The 20000-nt window shown below is 49.1% G+C and overlaps 2 protein-coding genes across 2 annotated transcripts in view; one reads left to right on the forward strand and one right to left on the reverse strand.

Moving 5' to 3' along the window:
- The first annotated feature begins 2414 nt into the window (after positions 1 to 2414).
- LOC135822691 (uncharacterized) lies at positions 2415 to 11971 on the forward strand. The gene is made up of 4 exons (XM_065335513.1): positions 2415 to 3643; positions 7522 to 7884; positions 8626 to 8650; positions 9769 to 11971. Exons 1-4 carry the CDS (start codon positions 3529 to 3531, stop codon positions 10871 to 10873), a joined length of 1608 nt encoding a protein of 535 aa, XP_065191585.1. The 5' UTR covers positions 2415 to 3528; the 3' UTR covers positions 10874 to 11971.
- A 206-nt stretch (positions 11972 to 12177) lies between these two features.
- Positions 12178 to 20000, reverse strand: part of LOC135822689 (leucine-rich repeat-containing protein 1-like) — a 35154-nt gene continuing 27331 nt past the window's right edge. The window contains exons 6-13 of the mRNA XM_065335508.1: positions 19728 to 19886; positions 18179 to 18292; positions 17586 to 17705; positions 17039 to 17218; positions 16418 to 16534; positions 15231 to 15408; positions 14698 to 14735; positions 12178 to 14312 (exon numbers count right to left, since the gene is read on the reverse strand). Of these exons, the coding sequence (XP_065191580.1) occupies positions 13542 to 14312; positions 14698 to 14735; positions 15231 to 15408; positions 16418 to 16534; positions 17039 to 17218; positions 17586 to 17705; positions 18179 to 18292; positions 19728 to 19886 (1677 nt within the window). The 3' untranslated portion in view covers positions 12178 to 13541. The remainder of the gene's footprint in view (positions 14313 to 14697; positions 14736 to 15230; positions 15409 to 16417; positions 16535 to 17038; positions 17219 to 17585; positions 17706 to 18178; positions 18293 to 19727; positions 19887 to 20000) is intronic.

Consider the following 20000-nt stretch of genomic DNA (forward strand, 5'->3'; position numbering starts at 1 on the left):
GGGGTTAGGGAGAAGAGGAAGGGGCGGAGTCCAGTGTTGTACAGTATCATGCTGCCCACGAACAAGACTTGACCTCGACTGCACATTGATCTTCATCCATGCAGCGTTGTAATCCTGACTCCAGCTCACCGGTCTGCATCACCAACACTGCAAGAGTCTATCCCCAACGGCCCAAGTCCCCAGACATGCTGCATTGCTGGTGGCAGAAGCATGGCCTCGTGTTACATGTATTTTGTTAGAGTTTGGCCTGTGCGCAATAACGCGCAAGCTTCCGGTGCTGGTGGGAGACGCGAAAGACGGTCTGACCGACCGGTAGCGTCAACGCGTAGGAATAGGTAATGGTGTGTGTAGCACCACAGTGCAGTTGTAGATCCATCATACACTATATTTAAAGTTAGTTACAGCAAAAGGCCTCACGAGCCATGCTGAGGCTGTGATGGAGAGATGGTAGCGAACATTAACACCGCCATCTCATCTGCGGCATCACGTGTGTGATGATACACATCTTTACACATCTAGTGTATGATCTACTCTACGCTAGCCCTTCAGGCTTCATCAGACCACCAACACAGACTACTGGTCATACCTAGATTCAACAGCAGCTAATGTAATGCATTGTAAAAACAATTACAATCACGTAAATTCGTCAAAGGTACCGCAATGTTATGCAGAGGCAGATTGACCTACAAGTACATTGTACATTGTATAAGTCTGGTTTTGTTCACCGATACAATGGACACACACCCTAGTGGCTGGATGTGCTCGAGTTGTGGATATTATCATAAGACACATTTCTGAGCAGATAAAGCACTCCTCCTAAAGTCAGGGAGTAGTAAAATACTACTCCCTGGTTAAGTCACTCCGTCCGTAATTGTACGACGAAATGAAGAGATAGGAGGCGTAGAATACATGTACATGATGCACCAGGAAACCGCCGTGCATGTAATTCTGTTTACTGTACAGTAAAACCTGTCAAGGCGACCACTCGGATAAGGGGACCACCTGTCCTAGAAGACCACTGAAACCACGACCAAGGCAAGGGATGCTATTTCCAGTCAATTGACCCTGGATAAGGAGACCACCTGGTGACAGAGACCACATTTTGAAGGTACCTTGAGCGGTCGTCTTAGACAGGTTTCACTAGTCACTCACTGTACATGATGCACCAGGAAACCGCCGTGCAGAATGTTCACGGTATCACGATATCGCCTAAACATGTGCGTGGTGGCCTGCGAAAGCGAAGGCTAGTTTGTGTGTTTCTGAACATTCAAGCGATGCCAACGCGAATCCCGCGAATTATTATGTGGTGGCTGTGGAATGTCATACTACCTACCCTGCCATGGCCCATTGGTGCTTGCCCTGCGGGTCATAACAGTGACCGTGGCATGGTGTTGTGCCACGTTGGTAAGGTGTGTATCCTGTGTATATCCTGTCGCCAGTGGTCCGTGTACATGACAACATGATTGTAGATCCTGACCGCCTTCTACTAGCTTCTGTGCGCATGTGGCTGTAGTGTAGACCATAGTAGACGTACCTTTCGGGGGTGTCGGTTCTCCTCTTTCAGTTTGAGTTGAGGCTGCTACATACATGATGATACAGGTTCCATTGCAATACAAATTTTATTGCAATGGAAACTGTATGTACAATATAATGCGCGCAAACCGTTCAACGTTTGATCTAGTACTAGTAGGACCTGCCCAACTCTTAAAACTCAAGGTGAGTAGGGAAGTAGGAAGGCTACAAGAGTACATCAAGACAAGATAGATATTACCTCCCTACGACCCTAGCTAGCTAGCTAAGTTGCAGTTGTTTTCACGTGTGCACACTGCACATGGGGGGCATACCGGCAGTATCACGTGTACGGAGAAATGTTTCCTTCAAGTGCCTCTCAAGAGCTGAGTGTACCATTGTGTGCAGACATGTGGACTGTACAGGTATGTTCCTGAAAGTGAAAGGTGAGGCTGGGACGTGGTCCTCAACCTCTCTAGCGCCAAGCCTCGAGGCCTGTGTGAGCAAGCGCGTGTCGATTGGAAATAACAAACGATAGTTGGTTCCTGAGTGATATTCAGTACTACTACTTCGAAGTACTAGTATTATTGTGTGATTTGTGTGCCTGGATTGCTTAGCAGCGGCTGGTGTGATATCCCTGGCGCAAGGTCTGAATGGTGGTGTCGGAACTGAGACATTGTTCTACAAATCGTGTGATGCCATCATGGTCGCTGGTGCAGCATGAGCGTCGAATGTTGGTTGACGGCATGCACTGGGTGTGAGGTGGGTCGAAGCGGCTGAGGACTCGAGTCTGTGAAGCCCAACACATTTCTATACCTTGATGCTTCTATCCGGTGGACCAGGCCCTTGATGTCAATAGAAAATACAAGTTTGGACTGACAAGTTTGGACTGACCATTTATGTCTTGGAAGCAAAGCCTGACGGAGCCTGTCTTTTGGAGACTCGTCAAGTTAGATAGGCTGGTGTTGGTGTGTGCAGGGTGCGTCAGCGTCAGTGCTAGTGGTCCGCGCTGTGTGGTCACAGACTCACACAGTGCCAGCGGCACAGCGGGACCTTTGCGACTTCTGCTCCGCGTGTCCGAAAGTGGGCAGTGCATGCGCGCATAGAGACTGATGATCATTGAGGCAGACTTGATATCTGAGGGCCGTCTCCAGACGAGAGCCCCACCCGTCATCTTGCGCAGACTGAGAGCTCAGCTGTTCACCACGATCTAACGCATGGTAAAGTGACTTTTAGAGTGATGATGACCGGCGAAAGTGGGTCTTCGCTCGCCGCCTAGCCTCTCGATTTGCCGATGCTCTGCAACCCCAAGTAAAAGTGAAGGGAAACCACAGCGGTCCCTACCGGGTGCCAATGCTGGGTACGGGTGTCGAGTCCACTACTAAAGTGCCTGGACTGATTTCAAAATACTGACTCTGTGCATATGGGTCGTGTGTAGTCCGGCAGCACCGTCTGATCGCCTGATCATGTGCATGCAGCGTAGCTAGATGTACATGGTCCCCGCGCTTACGCACGCACGGGCGAGAGCAAATCGCCACAAGATCAAGACCAGAGTGTTCAGATTGTGTGTACTACACGTACCGATTTGCAAGAGAAGGAACTAACTTATAGTTTTCGTTCAGTGGCATCCGATTTCGGAACAGGGTCCAACGTCGTTTGGGGGCAGCGTTGAAGTGTCAATCTACCGTTTTCAGTCTAGCGGTGGTGGGAGTTCCTGGTGCTTTGGAGTGGCGAAGGAGCGTTCCCGCTTTACTTCTACAATCGGAACAGTAAAAGGTTGAACGTGTGAAGCGTTAGTCACGCTGTTTGAGTATTGTAAATGCTGGATATCACGGAGTACATGTGGGTTCTGAGACGAATGGTGGCTGCCAGTCGACTCTAACCACCGTTTGTCAATGTGGAGCCATCGTCCGCCGCCCTCCTGTTGACTACCTCCGCTCAGGTGTGGTCACGGTTGTGGCACTCGACTTCCAGCAGCGGTGCGCGGTGCGGAGCGCTCGTCAACTACACACCTCCGGAATGTCCACGTCACGTGGGAGCGTGTTGTTGCTACCGTTGTGGACGCTAGTGCTGGTGCTGATCCTTCTCAGCACGCTAACACAGCACACGGTCGTGGGCCAGACAAGTGAAATCGGTAAGACATCCTGTCTTCTGCTCTGTCTTTCCCCACTCGCAGTCTATTATATTACTCATCCGGATATCCCCTAGTTGTTGTTGTTGTTGTTGTTGTTGTTGTTGTTGTTGTTGTTGTTGTTGTTGTTGTTGTTGTTGTTGTTGTTGTTGTTGTTGTTTATTTTACTTGGCAGATTCTAACGGGCAAGTTGCCCAATAACAAGAAAGCGAAGGCAAAGAAAATAATAATAATAAATTAATAATAAAAGAAATAACCGGGGGCAGCAGAAAATGAATAGTACATGTACTTCGGAAGTAGATAATATACTCACACTCGTAACACTCGTAACTGACAAGGAAAAATTTACCAACTCTAGAAACCCCCCTTTCAAGACTCGGTGCACGCCACTGAGCATGGCATACTCGTATTGTACGTGTAATCAGTACCAACGAAAACCATGCGTCACACGTTATGATAATTCTTGACAGATCTGCAGCATGGTCGCTGTATACATGCAGCACTAAACTCTAAACGACTAAAGCCGTAAAGGTTCGCTTCATGACGGTCACTTTCATGTAACGTTGAGAGCAGCTGTGTTGATAGCTCTTGACTTTGTGTGTGATTTTGAATGGTAGGCCGATCAAAGATTGATAATAACATAATACCATGCAATCACGGAGGGATGGTGTTCGTGTTGATATCGGGAACAGTCCCGTGGTCAACTCGAGCCTTTCCCCATCGATAAAGATGTCTACTGCCCCTTTGGTGGCAAATGCCGGATGGGCACAACTTTGCGCCTACGGGACAAATATACACGCAAGGCGAGCCGGCCGTGATGTTTACCCGCATGTCACTGTCAGGTCTGTATATCAACCATTCACACAGCTTCATATCCATTTGACTGAGGTTACGCGATGCCCGATGTAATGCCGCTGCCAGCGCTCCATCGCATCAACAACACCTCTCAGGATAGGATGGGCAAGCCCGTGATTCAGTGGCGGATCCAGGGGGGGGCCCAGGGGGCCTGGGCCCCCCCCTTTGAAAATTTCGACCTTGGTCTAGGATAACAGTAGACTGTAGAATGAGCGCTCGAAATGACTTGGCGTATCAAGTGGGTCACGCGTGCTGGGTATTTTTATACGTGTCCGGGGTCACGCACTAGCATTGTAGTCAGCGCGCTGTGTACAACTACTGTACGCACTGCGACCTGTAGACACGGCCGCACTTCAAACATGTGAAAAACGTGCCAAAAATGCAGGGCCTGGTACTTTTTTTTATTATGCATAGCGCAGTGATCGCGTTGGGCTGAAGTCCTGTATGGTGCACGGTGCTGTCGACTTCGTCCTTCCTTTTTTCTTTTCCACTTGTCAGAAACTAAACGCTCTCTAGCTAGCTCTCTACTTCGCTTGTAGCCAACGGGTTACCTTCAGATATGCGATGAAGAGGAAAGCGTCTGACATCAGGTCGTTCTTCAGTGGACCGGTACTGGCGGTAGATAAGAGAGCTCGCGTTGAAGAGCCGTCCAAAGGTCCGTCGCGGCCGCTGTCGATCGAGTGGAAATGTTCCAGTGCAGTTTGAAAATGTCGTGAGAATGGAATAAAACTAGGGACCGGCGGATTCTGCTCGAAAAGGTGGCATATTCTGCTCGAAAAGCAGTGAAATTGGCAGAACCATACAAACCTTATGGCGGGCAATTCCTCGAATTCTGCTCCATTTTTTTATCCACATACCAAACATGCATGAAACCAGAAAAAGTACCGAATTCTGCCAATTTTTCTGCCGGCAGAATCCGCCGGACCCTAAAATACAACAGCTCTTCACAACTTCAGGACTTTGTTGTTGTTGTATTAATTTTTGTTGTTTTGTTTTGGGGGGGGGGGGCGGCGGATACCTTGGGCCCCCTCTTCGGCCAAGTCCTGGATCCGCCACTGTGATTTGCAATTACAATACGGGTGTCCTCTAAGAAGACTCCTGCTGTCATGTTCGCTTGCCCCTAGCACAGTCTTCCAAGCATTATCCCCATGCAGAGGAGTGCACACACTACACAGGGATCTACATGTACATGCGCATTGTAGCCAACTGGCTGACGACCACATGAGCTCAGATGGTGTCTGTCCTGGCCTGTGGTGCATGTGGATAGATCGTCTTCACTCTTCAGTATCATAGTTCCTGTGTTTTGGTGGTCAAGTAGATCTTCCACCAGCACGACTACTGGGTAAACACCTGCCTCAATCAACCCATGTATGATCGCACAGTGCAGCAGTAGGCATACGTATTGTCCAAGGGCAACGGGTACATAAAAGTGTACCGCCGACAGATTGCTCAGAGGACCACCAAACACCTAGAGGTAACTTAACCAAACATCAAGAATGACAGGCTGTTACTAGTTCTTGCTAAGCTGCTTGTGTTTCTCAAAACAATTGTATAGCCGGTGGTAACGCGGATTTGCGACCTTTACTTTACTAGTTCTTGCAGTACTGATCAGGTGTGTTAGGTGAGAAGCGGGAAGTTGAGGTTGGTCAGATCAAGGGGACACAAATACGTAATACGTAATACGTAATATGTATTGGTGTTGTATCCATTGTACTGTAATGCGGCACTCAGTTTTCTGCCGCATCAGATGCTAGACTAAGAGTTGGACCCATCTTGGTAAATCCCTTCTATTAAAGTGTCAATGGACAAACCACTGAGTCATGACATCGGTTTGTTTCCAGTGCCTGCGGCTGCTGCTTCTCGAGAAAACTCACCAGCACACACACACCACTGTTGCAGGGCATTGACTGTACATTAGTGCACTGTAATAACCTTCTGGCTAAGCCATGAATGGACTTGCTTGGCGGGTCGATAAATTATTTGAAGGTCGTTTGGCTATTGGTGATGGTCAAACTGTTGCATGTGGTCGTTCGGGGGGGGGGGGGGGGGGGGTGTTATAGTTACCAAGTACACTAACACCCCCGGGGGCTTATCATAACTGGAGATATATACTACGTGCATGTGTATATGCTATGCTGTGGGTCTTCGATTCCCCAACAAATGGTCCACTAAAGATGGCTGGCTCTGTACGCACTTTCTGATGATAACGAGTCAAACTGCAATGTCACCACCAGATTGACGTAATTACTGACCCCCTCGGATAGAGTCCAGTCCTATGAGCAGTAGCTGTGTATACCTCTGACTAACACCTCCATTGCCCTGCCCCATTCTCTCACCTGTCCAAACTCAGTTGTTTTCCCCTCCAAGTTTGATGAAGTAGATGTCAGCTGTCCCGAAAGTACACACCACACACAGTAAAAACCTGTCAAGGCGAAAACTCTGATATAGTGACCACCTGTCGCAGAAGACCACTACAACTACATGTATGTACAAGAGATGTTATTTCCAGTCAAATAACCCTGGATAAGGAGACCACCTGTACGCGAAGACCGCATCAATTTGCTGGAAGGTCCCTTGAGCGATTGCCTTAGGCAGGATTCACTTTATCTCAGTTGTGATCAGCTCAACCCGGCCTGATGCCCAATATACATCATGCATGGCAGTCCATGGTCAAGAGTTGTCCATCACTAGGTTGGCAAGGTGGTACTTCAGGTTCGTCTATAATCCAGTGTGCGTGTGTGTGTGTGGGTGGGTGTGCGTGTGTGTGTGCTCCCCCCCCCCCCCCCCCCCCCCCCCCACACACACATACCATCCCAAGTACATGTATAAATACATGTACATTCACTTGTATCGACACTGAGGTCCAGCGCCGTGAGAGAAAATGGGAACAGTCCCAGAGACACTTCCACTGGCAGACGATGCGACCAGCTTTCGTTCGAATAATTGCCGCCTACAACCACTATGTCTGCAAAGTCACCATCAAAGTTTTTGAAGGTTTCTGTGTTCGTGTTTTTTCTCTCTCCCAGAGAATGTGACGTCAGTAACGGCAGCTGTGACAGCTGATCCAACATCAGTGGGTGCCGGCAACACAAGTGATCCCGATGCAACGGAAGGTAGCTCGACAACACTCGCCAACACCGTGGACGGAAATGCCACGCAAACGCAGCCAGTGATAATCACAACCCAATCTGAAAATAGCACAGGAGCAGACATTGCATCTGCAACAAACACTCGACTTACGTCAGCGGTAAGCGTGACGGAATCCCTCGGCTTGTTGCCAGTGGATACGGACGAGACGGCAGCGTTCATCTACTCCGCAGCTGGATTCGGTGTGCTGATGGTGGTAGCTCTGCTCATCATCTTAGCAAGATCGTTCTACGTACACAGAGGTATGCATTGCAGCACATTAGCTAGATCATTCTACGTACACAGAGGTATGCACTGCAGCGCATTAGACTGCAAGCTGTTATTATTCTCCATAGATTACCTGAGACCAGATTTTTTTAATTCCGGCCAGTCCGCCTACTATCATTTCGTCTTGGGGGCTAGACAAGGGGAAGTAGCCATGTAGAGGCGTGAGCCCGCCTTTCGAAGACCAGATTGCTTCTGTCGATAACGCATTCAATTCTGAGCGTTTGTACACCATCCACACAGTCTCCAAACTAAATCTTTTTAATACATACTTCTACTACAAGCCCACAGGCATGCAGCTGAGTCCTGGGACTTTTCAGTTTTCACCCCGTGTTTGGGCTTCTGAACTCCACGTATTGACTGTCTAGTTTCTAGGCAGGCTAAAAGCAATGGCCTTTGGGACAGACTATGAATGATAGCCGGAAGTTCACTTGGCTAGGCAATGCTAGTGAGACAGACCAATGCTAGTGAGATAGTCCTGAGTAAGAATAACAGCAGGATGGCCAGACTCATCACTTTTACATGAGTACAAGTGTGAAGTGAGATGTTTTATGGTGAGACTTCATGAATCAGTTGGCACGATCAAACCTGCTGCCACACATTAGAGCTGTTTGATGTCACACCATTGCATGTGGCTGTGTTTGTCTCTCTTCTGTTTATTGTGCGTGTGTATGTGTGTATGTCTGTGTGTTTGTGCCTATGTTCTAACCACGATGCAGGAAGTTATGACCTGAAGCGACAAAGGTGAGAAGAGTAGTGGCTTGAGCGGGTAGCACAATGCTTGCTCGGCGCCAGTGTCAGGGCCAGCAGTACTCGAGTAGAATGGACTGGTGTCCATGGGTATTTCACACATACAGTGACTTCACACCCAGCACAGCACTCACATTCATCTGCCACACTGCAATGTATACGTGTGAGCAATCAGAAATACTCGCACTAGTGTGAACTTTTTTCAGCTGATGCTGTCACCGTGAGGACGAGATATGTCTAGTGGCACTTGCTCAAACAAACATAAATACACACACACACACACACCACACACACACACACACACACACACACACACACACACGCACACCACACCACACACACACACACACACACACACACACACACACACACACACACACACACACACACACACACACACACACACACACACACACACACAGAATACACAGAAAATATTTAGACTTATAAATTCTGGTTACCGGTACAGTCATCCCTCTCTAATCCGGCACTTGTTTATCCAGCACCCTTGCAAACCAGCACACTTTCTGGCAAAACGGATTTTTCAGTTCATTTTCTACGCTTTAATCCGGCACTTGAATTCCGCCTCCAGCAGCGATTTTCTGCAACAAATCACTCAAATTGTACACAATTCGATTTTCTAATCCTGCAGTTGTACATCGCATACCGTCAGGGAGCATTGTAACATACACAACACATGTAACATACACTTGGGAATATCCTATGCACTCGTATTCCCAAGTGTGTGTTATAGATATGCATTCCACGAAGTACTTGGATTGACACAGAAAATCCCTACGTTTTGACGTACGACACAAACATGTACGTTAATAGGTAGGCCGGGTTGGAGGGCAGAATTTTATAATCCAGCACCCTTGTTTATCCAGCAGAAAATGCCGTTGCAGAAGGTGCCGGATTAGAGAGGGACGACTGTATACTGGTAAGACACCATGTATGGTAAAGCCATGTGGTTCAAGTCTTGGTGGTGAAAATCGGTTCCGGCTTTCTTCAGACGTTTGCTTTCATTTCTCCCTTGGAACTGATGAATACGATGCACTATAATATAAAGCGTGAATGTTCGTGGTCTTTCAATTTCTGTGTCCATATCCCAGAGCTCTTGCAGAACAACACCCGAAGCCATCCAGTCCTGCATCTCCAACACAGTTTGCTCCCATTCCTCTTTCGGTGTACAACGATACCACCAACAATGTCGACAATCGGAGAAGTAGCTCCAAACGGAAGAGTCGCCGGAGCTCCAGCCGAGATGCCGAAGAAGCCCCGCGGGAGATGGCCACCGTAGCGAATACAAGCGCGCTGAACGAGGATACTCGCCAGTCACAAGGAGAAGCTGATGGCCGACATCTAATCTTCCCGGGCACACTGACTGGCAGCACGTCACCTTATCCACCGCAAGCACCCACCGTTCCCCACCACCATCTAGTGCAGCAAACGCCGCAAGGGAATGCTGAAAACTTGCGGCACACGGCCGGTTACGCTAACGGATCTCCAGACTATCCCGCTAACACCGGTACACTTGGCAGCAATGCTCCGCTCATTGAACGAACAGACAGCAGCACTTCGGAGCGCCCTACGCCCAAAGAACGAGCGTCGTTGCGAAAGAAACGGACCAAATTGTCGCAGATGCTCGACGAAGGCAGCGATGGTAGCAGGCCAGCGCCAAGACCCCGTGCTAGCGTCCGCTCCAAGCCAAGCGGACATCAGGACAGTCCCAGCAGTGCGTATTTAGCAGCAGCGGCGGCGGATCGGGGAGATGATATCATTGAGAATGAGGCAGTGGAGCAGCCTGAGATCACTACAGATCAGTCGTCAGATCAAGCCAGCAATCCATCCAATGACGACCTCCCCGCGGAACGACCAGCACCTGAGGGCAGCAGTGCAGTGCCGTATCCGGTTGGTGGCGGCGTAATGGAAGGACCAAGGATCGGCCATCGCATGCCAACACGACCGCCGCCAAAGCCGCCATCGGTATCTGCAGCCACGCCGCCACTGCCTCCACCACCGCCGCCACCACCACGTCACACAAGGCCAAGCTTAGAAGCAAGCACAACGGAGGATGCTGCGCCCGCTACCTTGCCACCCGAAACACGTGGAACGGTGCCGTTCATGCATTTCGACTTGACCCAACAGCACAGCGGGGCCAGTGCAATGAGTTATGCCGCCAAGGAACGACCCGATAGCTATGTCATTGACCTATAGCACCACTGCTTGCGTGACGTGACACGATCCTGGTCAATATATGGTGCTGTGCACATGGAAGTGCCATGAGCTGTGATACGTACTGCCAGTGTCTTCTGCACTGAGCTCAGCTACACAGACAGGCAGAGTGGGATCCGGACACCTGCAAGTCACTGTCAGCTTTCCTGATAGGCATGGTACGGCAACAGTCGGCGAAAGTGTCGTGGGTTACAGCGTCGTTCCCACCTGCAAGGCACTTCTACAGGGTACTATTGAAATGCCTTGGTAGTGGCAATCCTGTCGACAGGACAGTACACACACGCCCAGCAGAACAATACTGTGGTCCTTGAGAGATATTCTTGCATGCATGACTACGCACAATGACAACACAGCCTGGAGTGATATTCGTAATCCGGAGTTTGATATTATGAAGCTAGCATGCAGCTACACATAAATGATCTGTCCTTTCATTATTACTAAAATGTGAGAATTGCAAGACTACGGCTACAATCAGACATATCAGAGCTGACACTTTACTGCATGTACATGTAGCAAGGAGACAACATTACACCACTGCTGCTGCTGCAGCGTATGTAACCATGCAGCACTGACACTAGCGTGCACATGTCATCGTATTGTACAGACAGAAATTATTATGACCTTGCCACTACAGGCATGTCGGTACGTGCATGTCACTGTATGGTTCACACTGCACACTGCACATACGGTTGTAGGTACAATGTCATGTACAACATTGGTACTACGTGCATACGGTTATGTGTTGAGATGCTTCTGTTACCGGCCTGCTTCTGAACAGGGAGTAGTACAATACACGGTATTGTACTACTCCCTGCTTCTGAAGGTCTGGACCACGCTTACGCAGGGTGCTTTAAAGGTTGATTCTATTTTAGCGCTGCGGGATGTTGATGCATTCGATATTCCCGCTCTTCAGCTTTTGCTCAGTTCTTGCTATTGCATACCATTATCACTAAACCATACTATAGGACTGTGTCTTCCTTATGCAGAATGGATGTTCTGCGCATGTGACAGTTGAGCTGCTTCATGGTACAGTTATTGCTACAGTTGAGTAAAAATAGCAATCGGCATACAAGACCACAATGTACTTCATATGTGGGGGGGGGGGGGGGATGCGTATTTGCTATGCAACAACTTTCTCCCCACGCCCTCAATTTCAATTTGCGTTGATTAGTCAAGCCATGCACCGTTTAGTTGCACATTCAATCTCGAAAGCGGGAGGGGGGGGGGGGGCAAAATGTGACTGAGGGCGCAGCAGCACACCAACATATCGCTTTGGCTACAAACTCTCAGGCTTGACAAAAAAACAACGCCATCATTTCATTCAAAGATATTACAAATCTTATTACCTAGAAATACACAATAAGGAAGGGCACTGCAACGTAATGATAGAAGGACAACGAACAAAAAATGGCACACGGCAACAAACAAAAGTCACACAACATAGTATAATAGTAAACCAGAGCAGTGCAGAGACAACGCGGCATCGAAAAGTTACATGTCCAGGCCAATATTATAGGGGAGATTGTACAATAATTATAAACGTTCTCGGACCATAATATAATTATGTGAGAACATAGATTGACTAGTATAGCAATGATTTCAAACAAAGATAGCCATCAAAAAGATAGAATGACGAAATATAGGAGGTCCCCGGCGCGGCCAACACAAGACGAGTGACAGCAGAGAACGTTAATGGCTCTGTATTACAGTGAGCAGCAGCAGCAGGATCTGTGAGGCAGACATCCTCAGTACCATGAAGCAATGTCCTGCGACCGACTCTTGTGTCACCATCTCATGCTCGCGTGTTACTATCTAACATCATAACTGCAGGGACTACTCTACTACAAGCTGTGTGCAGGGGCAGGGCAGAGCAGGGCAGGGCAGGGCAGGGCAGGGCAGGGCAGGTCAGGGCAGGGTAAGGGCAGGGTAGGGTCTTCACAAGATATTGCCGCAAACAAACCAAACCAAGGACGATGCTGGATGAATGATGCGAAGCAGTTAGAGAGTATGTCATTGGAAGACAGAGAAGAGAAAGAGAGAGAGAAAGAGAGAGAGAGAGAGAGAGAGAGAGAGAGAGAGAGAGAGAGAGAGAGAGAGAGAGAGAGAGAGAAAGGAGAGTTCACACTCATCAGATAGACACCAGGTGCACGCTGGAGCGAGCATATGCAATAGTAACATTATGAAAACTGCCATCAAACGTTTCACTCAATTAGACGACCGTGAATACAGACGCAACGGCGAAAATAGCGCTATAGACATGGGGTTCATGCAGGATGGGAGTTCTACTCCTAGGTGTGTGGGTGTGGGAGAGGGGGGGGGGGGGGGTTGAATACAAGACTTTTCACAGTTCATAATGACAACAACATTCGGCAAATGCATGTGATGAATACACTCCTTGCCAGCAAATGTACATTCTTCTTTGCCAGCCACGGGCGAGCCCCCGGGCATGGCATGCACTCTTGTCCATTACCTCCAACAGGAAACTATACATTAGCCAGTGTCTGCAGCCCGTGCACTTGTCGTCCAACGGACACCAACATGTTCAATGTTCTAGCGTAGCTCACGGGATGAATGTGCAGAACAGTCACCGGTCCACCAGTGGATGGCTTCTCCTGGATCTGCTCGGCAACACGAAGGAATATTACGGCGTTCATGCGTTGCCGCCTCCTGCAGCTGCGTCACCGTCCTTGCGTTGCTTCCGCCTATGCCGATGCTCCTTGCCTTCGGCGCCCTCGCCTTCCTCTGCATGGCGCTTCTTGTGTTTCTTGTGCTTCTTCTTCTTGGCCTTGCTTGCAGATGATGATGATGACGATGGAGATGCTGCTGCACCTTCGCCATCATTCTCGCCTGCGTCTAGCGAGTCCGGCGTGGCCGTAGAGTGAGAGGGACTTGAAACGGCACCACTTTCAGACCCAGACTTCTGCCGTGCTTCCCGAACCGGAGTGGACCGTAGGGCATGGCCACCAACCTCCACAGTGTTTTCTGACGCAGCAGCAGCGGCTTCCGTTGAGGCAACTTCCGCCGCAGCAGCTTCTGTTGCGGCGGCTTCTGTCGCCTCGACTTCATCAGCCCAAGACGTTGTTCTCGGCTTCTCTGCAAGAATATCTTGCTCGTCTCCTCTATCTTCAGACGGCGATGAAACTATGACCTCCGGGGTGGTGCGGGTTGGCTCAGCTGTTTCGGGTGCTGCAACAACCTCAGTGGAGGCCTCTACACTGCCAACCTGCTCTGGCACAGCAGCACTGCTCTCTGCAGGTTGACTGACTGTGTCTGTGGGCAGACTGACTGCCTCTGTGGGCTGACTGACTGCCTCCTCTGGTGGGCTGACAGGTTCAGATGGTGGAGTGAGAGGCTGGCTGGATGCATTGCTCAGAGGCTCAGTTGTCCCTGTCGACGCTGGAACAGCCTGAGATACAGCGCTCTGCACATACACAAGAACGAAAAGCACAGACGATTCATATCTTAGGCAGCCCATCATCCGATTACCACTGATACCCTGTCACATAAATATTGCTAAGCGGAGCATCTTCTGAAGTATGCAAGGATCATAATTGGACCACAACTACGTAAGCCTGGTCTTTCACCACACAGCTCGTGATAGCGGCGGTGTCTTCTGAACAATGCCCCCCCCCCCCCCTCCCCTCCATACAAACAGTGCACTACAGGGAGTACGGCTCTGGAATTCGAAACCAGTGAATGAAAGTGAAGCAAGCAGTTCTTTTCAGACCAGTCGGCTGCTAGCACGCACAAACCGAGTACATGTACATGAATTATCTAACTGCTTGGGAAGAAGCAATAGAACTCACCACCTGCGAAACTAAAGATGCGTCCAAAGACTGGAGCTCTGCAGGTGATGAGAGAGAGAGAAAGAAAGAGAGAGAGAGAGAGAGACTCACACACACAAACACACAAACACAGATAAAAGGAAGTAATGAGGATGACATTATCGTATTGTATGGAGCAGCAAATGAGTGCTTAGGACATCATTCATCAGTAAAAATCTCAAATGCTGACGTAATCACGCAACCTGTTTTTTTAATTTGCACCTTCAATCCCGTTGCAACCTTAAAGGGGAATGCCCGCAGGCTACAACTTAAAGTCTGCAGGCACGGCGACCAGGCGACTGGTGTACGCACGAGCACGTGACCGCTTACTCAACCGTGTTCGATTGGGAATAAGGGCCGTGCGCTGCATCGCAGCCTTTTCGGACCAAATAAATCGACTCAGGGTCCAAAAGGCTACAACATACGGGCCAGGATAGATCAGATCCACCAACCAGAGGCCAAAGGCTGAAATCCCATTTACCACATCCATTCGAACTTTCCTACAATAGACTTACCGCTCTCAGGAGGCTCGTACCCATCGCACACTACAAACTTCACAGTCTGGCCAATACTCTTGAGCACGTGGACTGCCTCGTGGTGAGTGGCTCCAAGCAGTGTGTTGCCATTCACCTCCAGGATGCGCTGGCCTTGGCGGAACTTTCCTGATCGGTGAGCCGCACCGCCAGGGTTAATCTGCAGCAGAGAATGTCATGTAGAGAACAGATAGAGACCATGATGAGAGTATGCAGTGAATTGAGAGAGTATTATTTTGTGCTTGGAAATCCACATGTACACACACACACACACACACACACACACACACACACGCACACACACGCACACACACGCGCACACACGCACGCACACACACACACGCACACACACACACGCACACACGCACGCACACACACACACGCACACACGCACGCACACACACACACGCACACACACACCTTCCTTCCTTCCTTCTTCTCCACTGCCATGACTGGCTAAGTGGCCCCCGGATGATACGGGGCAGCTCTTGGATTAGCGCTGTCTCCGGGAAGCGGCACCAGGACCCAACGACTGACGTGACGGCGCATTCCCACGGGTTATAATTGCTATTGAACGCCGCGATGTAGTCGGTGTTGGGTGACCACTTGTCAAAACTAAGCAATCTCCGACAGTATATTGATGAGAGCCAAACCAAAGCGTCTCCTGGAGGCCAACGATGTCCATTCCATACTTTTTGAGCTGACGACACACAAGGTCAATTTTTCTCTCCTCGTGAATATTCGAACAAACTTTCCTTGATTTTTTTGCTTTGGACGCCGTATTCAAATTTCCGTCAGTGTCGACGTTCCACGTTCCCAGAGACAGAACAACCTTTCGAGCCGCTGGTGCACACACACACACACACACACGCACACGCACACACAAACGCACACACACGCGCACACACACACATGCACACACACACACACACACACACACACACACATTCACACACGCACACACGCACGCACACATACACCTGCTCGTGTGTCGAGTTAAAGCTTGTGCATGTGTGATATCGATCGCTAGGTTGTCCGATATCAAAATCATTACATGACACCATGTGTATGCAAGCCGTGTCCCCATCTGCCAGACCACACTTTTTAACTAATCATAACTATAGGTCAATGCAGACACGTCGCCGCTTACTACCAGTGTTCAACGTTACCTTGGAGATGAATATACCCTCGTCTCTGTCGTCAAACGGATTGCCAGACTTGGCTGCACCGCTGCCCCCACGGATGCTCATTCCCAGCTTCTCCTCAGGGGCCTTTGCAAACACAACCTGAGAACACAAACGGAGAATGAAGTTGAAAAGTTCACTGCAGCTATACTTATGGTTGATTCATATGGTGGTAAATACAACACAAACAAGTGGAGCAAAACAAATCAGCATGATGCGCAGTCGCCGCTGCAGCCGCTGTACAGCCCACAGCTGGTGAGTTCTATCTTCCCTTGAAGATCACAGGCCACAGCAATTCCCTACACTAATTAGACAATTCCTTCATCTATAATCACAAGCTCTGTTGCTAAACCCTTGCAGAAAGTGCTCAATGCCACGAGGGCAGAGCCAAAACACAAGTAACAGTTAGTCACCAATGGGACTTGGCTGAATTTTAAAAGCTGTAATTCAGCTATATGTATATCTGTAACTCAGCTATAACCCTAGGCACTGACCAGCGGTATCATCGTTATCAACGTTCTAATGTCCGCTTCGTTAATAATTTTGATCGCACTATTAAACTCTTTTCTCCAAGTCGCTTATTCGTTGACTGCACTCCTCACTGACCTCCATTATACCGGGCGGTGGGCCGACGTGACGCACAATCAGCTTCAGCACGGACGTGCCGACCAGACACGCCACAGCAGTGCTGTGCTGGGTGCCGGTCAGCTCGCTGTCGTTCACAGAGATGATCTGATCGCCCACGCGCAGCTGACCACTCGACGCCACCAAACCATCAGGAACAATCTGTAACAATAGGGGTGGAAGCAAACCGACATAACTAAGTTTAATATCTAAGCAAATAGCAGCATCTCGGTTCGATGACCTTCTAGTGTGCTCTGGATGGCAGTCGTGAGTCAGTCAAGTGTCAAGTCGGCAAAAAAGCACGAGCTCTAGTGTTGGGAGAAAACCCTTTCCTAGCAGCATCTCCTTCATATTATCGACAAGCAGGTCCACCCACAACGCCCATTGTAATTCCGGCTGCGAGCCAGGAACAGAAGATGACACTCACAAGCACGCTTGTCTCTTGCCATCATGAACACAAACACAACTCGTAGCAGCAGCAGCAGCAGCACAGTTTACCAATCCTACAGCTAAAGAGACTACCTATTACCTTGGATATGTAGACACCTTTGTCATCTGGAGCCTGACTGCCAAATGGCAGGGGGGAAGTGTCGCTCCCACCAACAATCGTCATACCGAGAGCTTCTTCGCCACGGTTGATCGTCACCATCTAGATCAGTGTCATAGACGAAGAAAAGAGCATTGTTACATGGGTACTACTGTCGTCGACAGATTATTTGTTGTTGTTCACCGAGAGTCTCAAGAAGAAGGCCTCCAGGAAGGAAATGCGTACACATAAATAAAGTGTGCATGCGCTCTGCGGCGCAACCTGCGCAGTCCGCACGTGGTTCACATGCCAACCGCGCGGATACAGCGCCACACAGAGCACATGCGCCAAAAGAGGACCGACCTCGTAGAGGTCACGGACAACATTCGGGTACACTGGGTACACTGGGTACACTGGGTACACTGAGTGTACTGGGTACAGGAAACCTGAGGAAATACATTGTAACAATACAACAGAGACCTGCAAATGGGGGTGCGATATGCAATTGGAGAAATACGGTATGCAAACACATGCCATGCCAGAAAGGAATACGCTGACGTCTCGCGGGAGAATTGCAGGCATCTTTCCCCACTGACCTCCATGCCCTCGACTAGCGTCCTCTCTTCCGGCAGTGCAACCAGATTTCTCTTGGTCTCCTCTGGCGTCGGCGGTGTGTCCGTGCGCCGCTCAAGGTCATCCTCGTCATTGTCCTGAATGAGGCACACATACACGCAAAACAAATGCCAGAACAGCAGAGTGTCAGCAAACACACAGGCAGATGCAGCATTTGTCCACAGGGTGAAGGTGTAAAACTATGGATACGCCGGGGGATCCTACCCACAAACAAAAACAGGGAGAATGGGATAGGCACATATACCATTTGTCCACAGGCCTAACCCCTACCCTAACCCTAACCCTAGCCCTAGCTTCACTCTAGCTCTGCCCTTCACGTCCTTAACCCTTAACCTAGGGCATGTTCGATTGGTAAGGATCGGGATCAGGATCCAGATCTCAGATCCATCGGATCCTTCAGATTCAACTGAACACTTTATTTTGGACCTTGACTGTTGCCATGTTGACAATGGCGCTCACAAATCACCCAAAAGGATGAACGTCGTATTCATCGCCTCCGTCGTACAAAAAGTCAACAAGTTCTATCTCCATCCACGTGTGCGTATCACAATGTGTACAAAAATGATTTTTACCCGCCATATACGCACAAAGGTCACATTTGGATCCGTTGGATCTGGTCAACCCTGCTCCCCGAGGTGGGTTGACCGGATCCAAATCCGAAGGATCCGGATCCAGATTCGACCAATCGAAAGGGTGCGAATCCAGTGGATCCGGTGGATTGGGATCCCGATCCTACCAAACGAACATGCCCTAGGCTGCATTCGATTGTGGAAACTGGATCCCGATCCCCGCTGACCAGATCACTTCGATCGGACGGATACAATCGAATGTGCACCTAATCTTAACCCTAACCCTAACCCTCACTTAACCCTTTACCGGCGGCCCATACATTTATTGATCACGAATGATCGATAAGTTCAACCATTTCAATAAACTTGGTCAATTCTCGGTCGTTTGCAGAAAACTAACTACAGTGTTTTAGTATGTAGATAGAATAGAGTCCACCATACAAACTCACCATACAAACTCACCATACAAACTCACCATACAAACTCACCATACAAACTCACCATACAAACTCACCATACAAACTCACCATACAAACTCACCATACAAACTCACCATACAAACTCACCATACAAACTCACCATACAAACTCACCATACAAACTCACCATGCAAACTCACCATACAAACTCACCATACAAACTCATGGATAAACAGTGGTAGCTGCAAACGTACAACAGACTACTGTAAAAGCCATTATTCTAACGAGGCGCATATATAACGATTTCCCAAAATTGACTGGTTTACGTGTACCAAAGGTAACGATTCTCACTCATTCTCAACGCTCAATAGGACAGTATACGTATCGATTTCTGTATAACGATTTCTATTTTAACGACAGATTTCTCCTCGTTAACTCGTTAGAGTTAACACTTCGTTACATATATGGCTTTTACAGTAGTCAAAGATAGGGGCAAGGCAATGGTCATGCAATGGTCTATCATACCTTCTCCACAACGGCTGGAATGACATTGATTGTCACTGGTGCCGACTCGTCCGTGTAGACTTCCCGGCGCAGTACAAACTTCACAGTTCCGTCGGTGGCCTTCAACACCGATACTGCTTGCTCGTGTGAAATTCCACCCGTGTAGTCTGTATCATTCACCTATAGTTCAACCAAGACAGAGAGCGAGAGAGAGAGAGAGATAGATAGATAGATAGATAGATAGATAGATAGGGGGGGGGGGGGGGGGGGGGGGAGGGAGGGAGGAGGGAGGGA

This window comes from Sycon ciliatum, chromosome 8 (assembly GCF_964019385.1).
Source record: "Sycon ciliatum chromosome 8, ocSycCili1.1, whole genome shotgun sequence".
NCBI lineage: Eukaryota > Metazoa > Porifera > Calcarea > Leucosolenida > Sycettidae > Sycon > Sycon ciliatum.

Excerpts from the sequence above, each read along its gene's own strand:
- LOC135822691 (XM_065335513.1), top strand. The coding sequence starts at position 3,529 with ATGTCCACGTCACGTGGGAGCGTGTTGTTGCTACCGTTGTGGACGCTA. Across the intron at positions 3,644-7,521 it reads GGGCCAGACAAGTGAAATCG|AGAATGTGACGTCAGTAACG; the intron begins GTAAGACATCCT and ends TCTCTCTCCCAG. Across the intron at positions 8,651-9,768 it reads TATGACCTGAAGCGACAAAG|AGCTCTTGCAGAACAACACC; the intron begins GTGAGAAGAGTA and ends TCCATATCCCAG.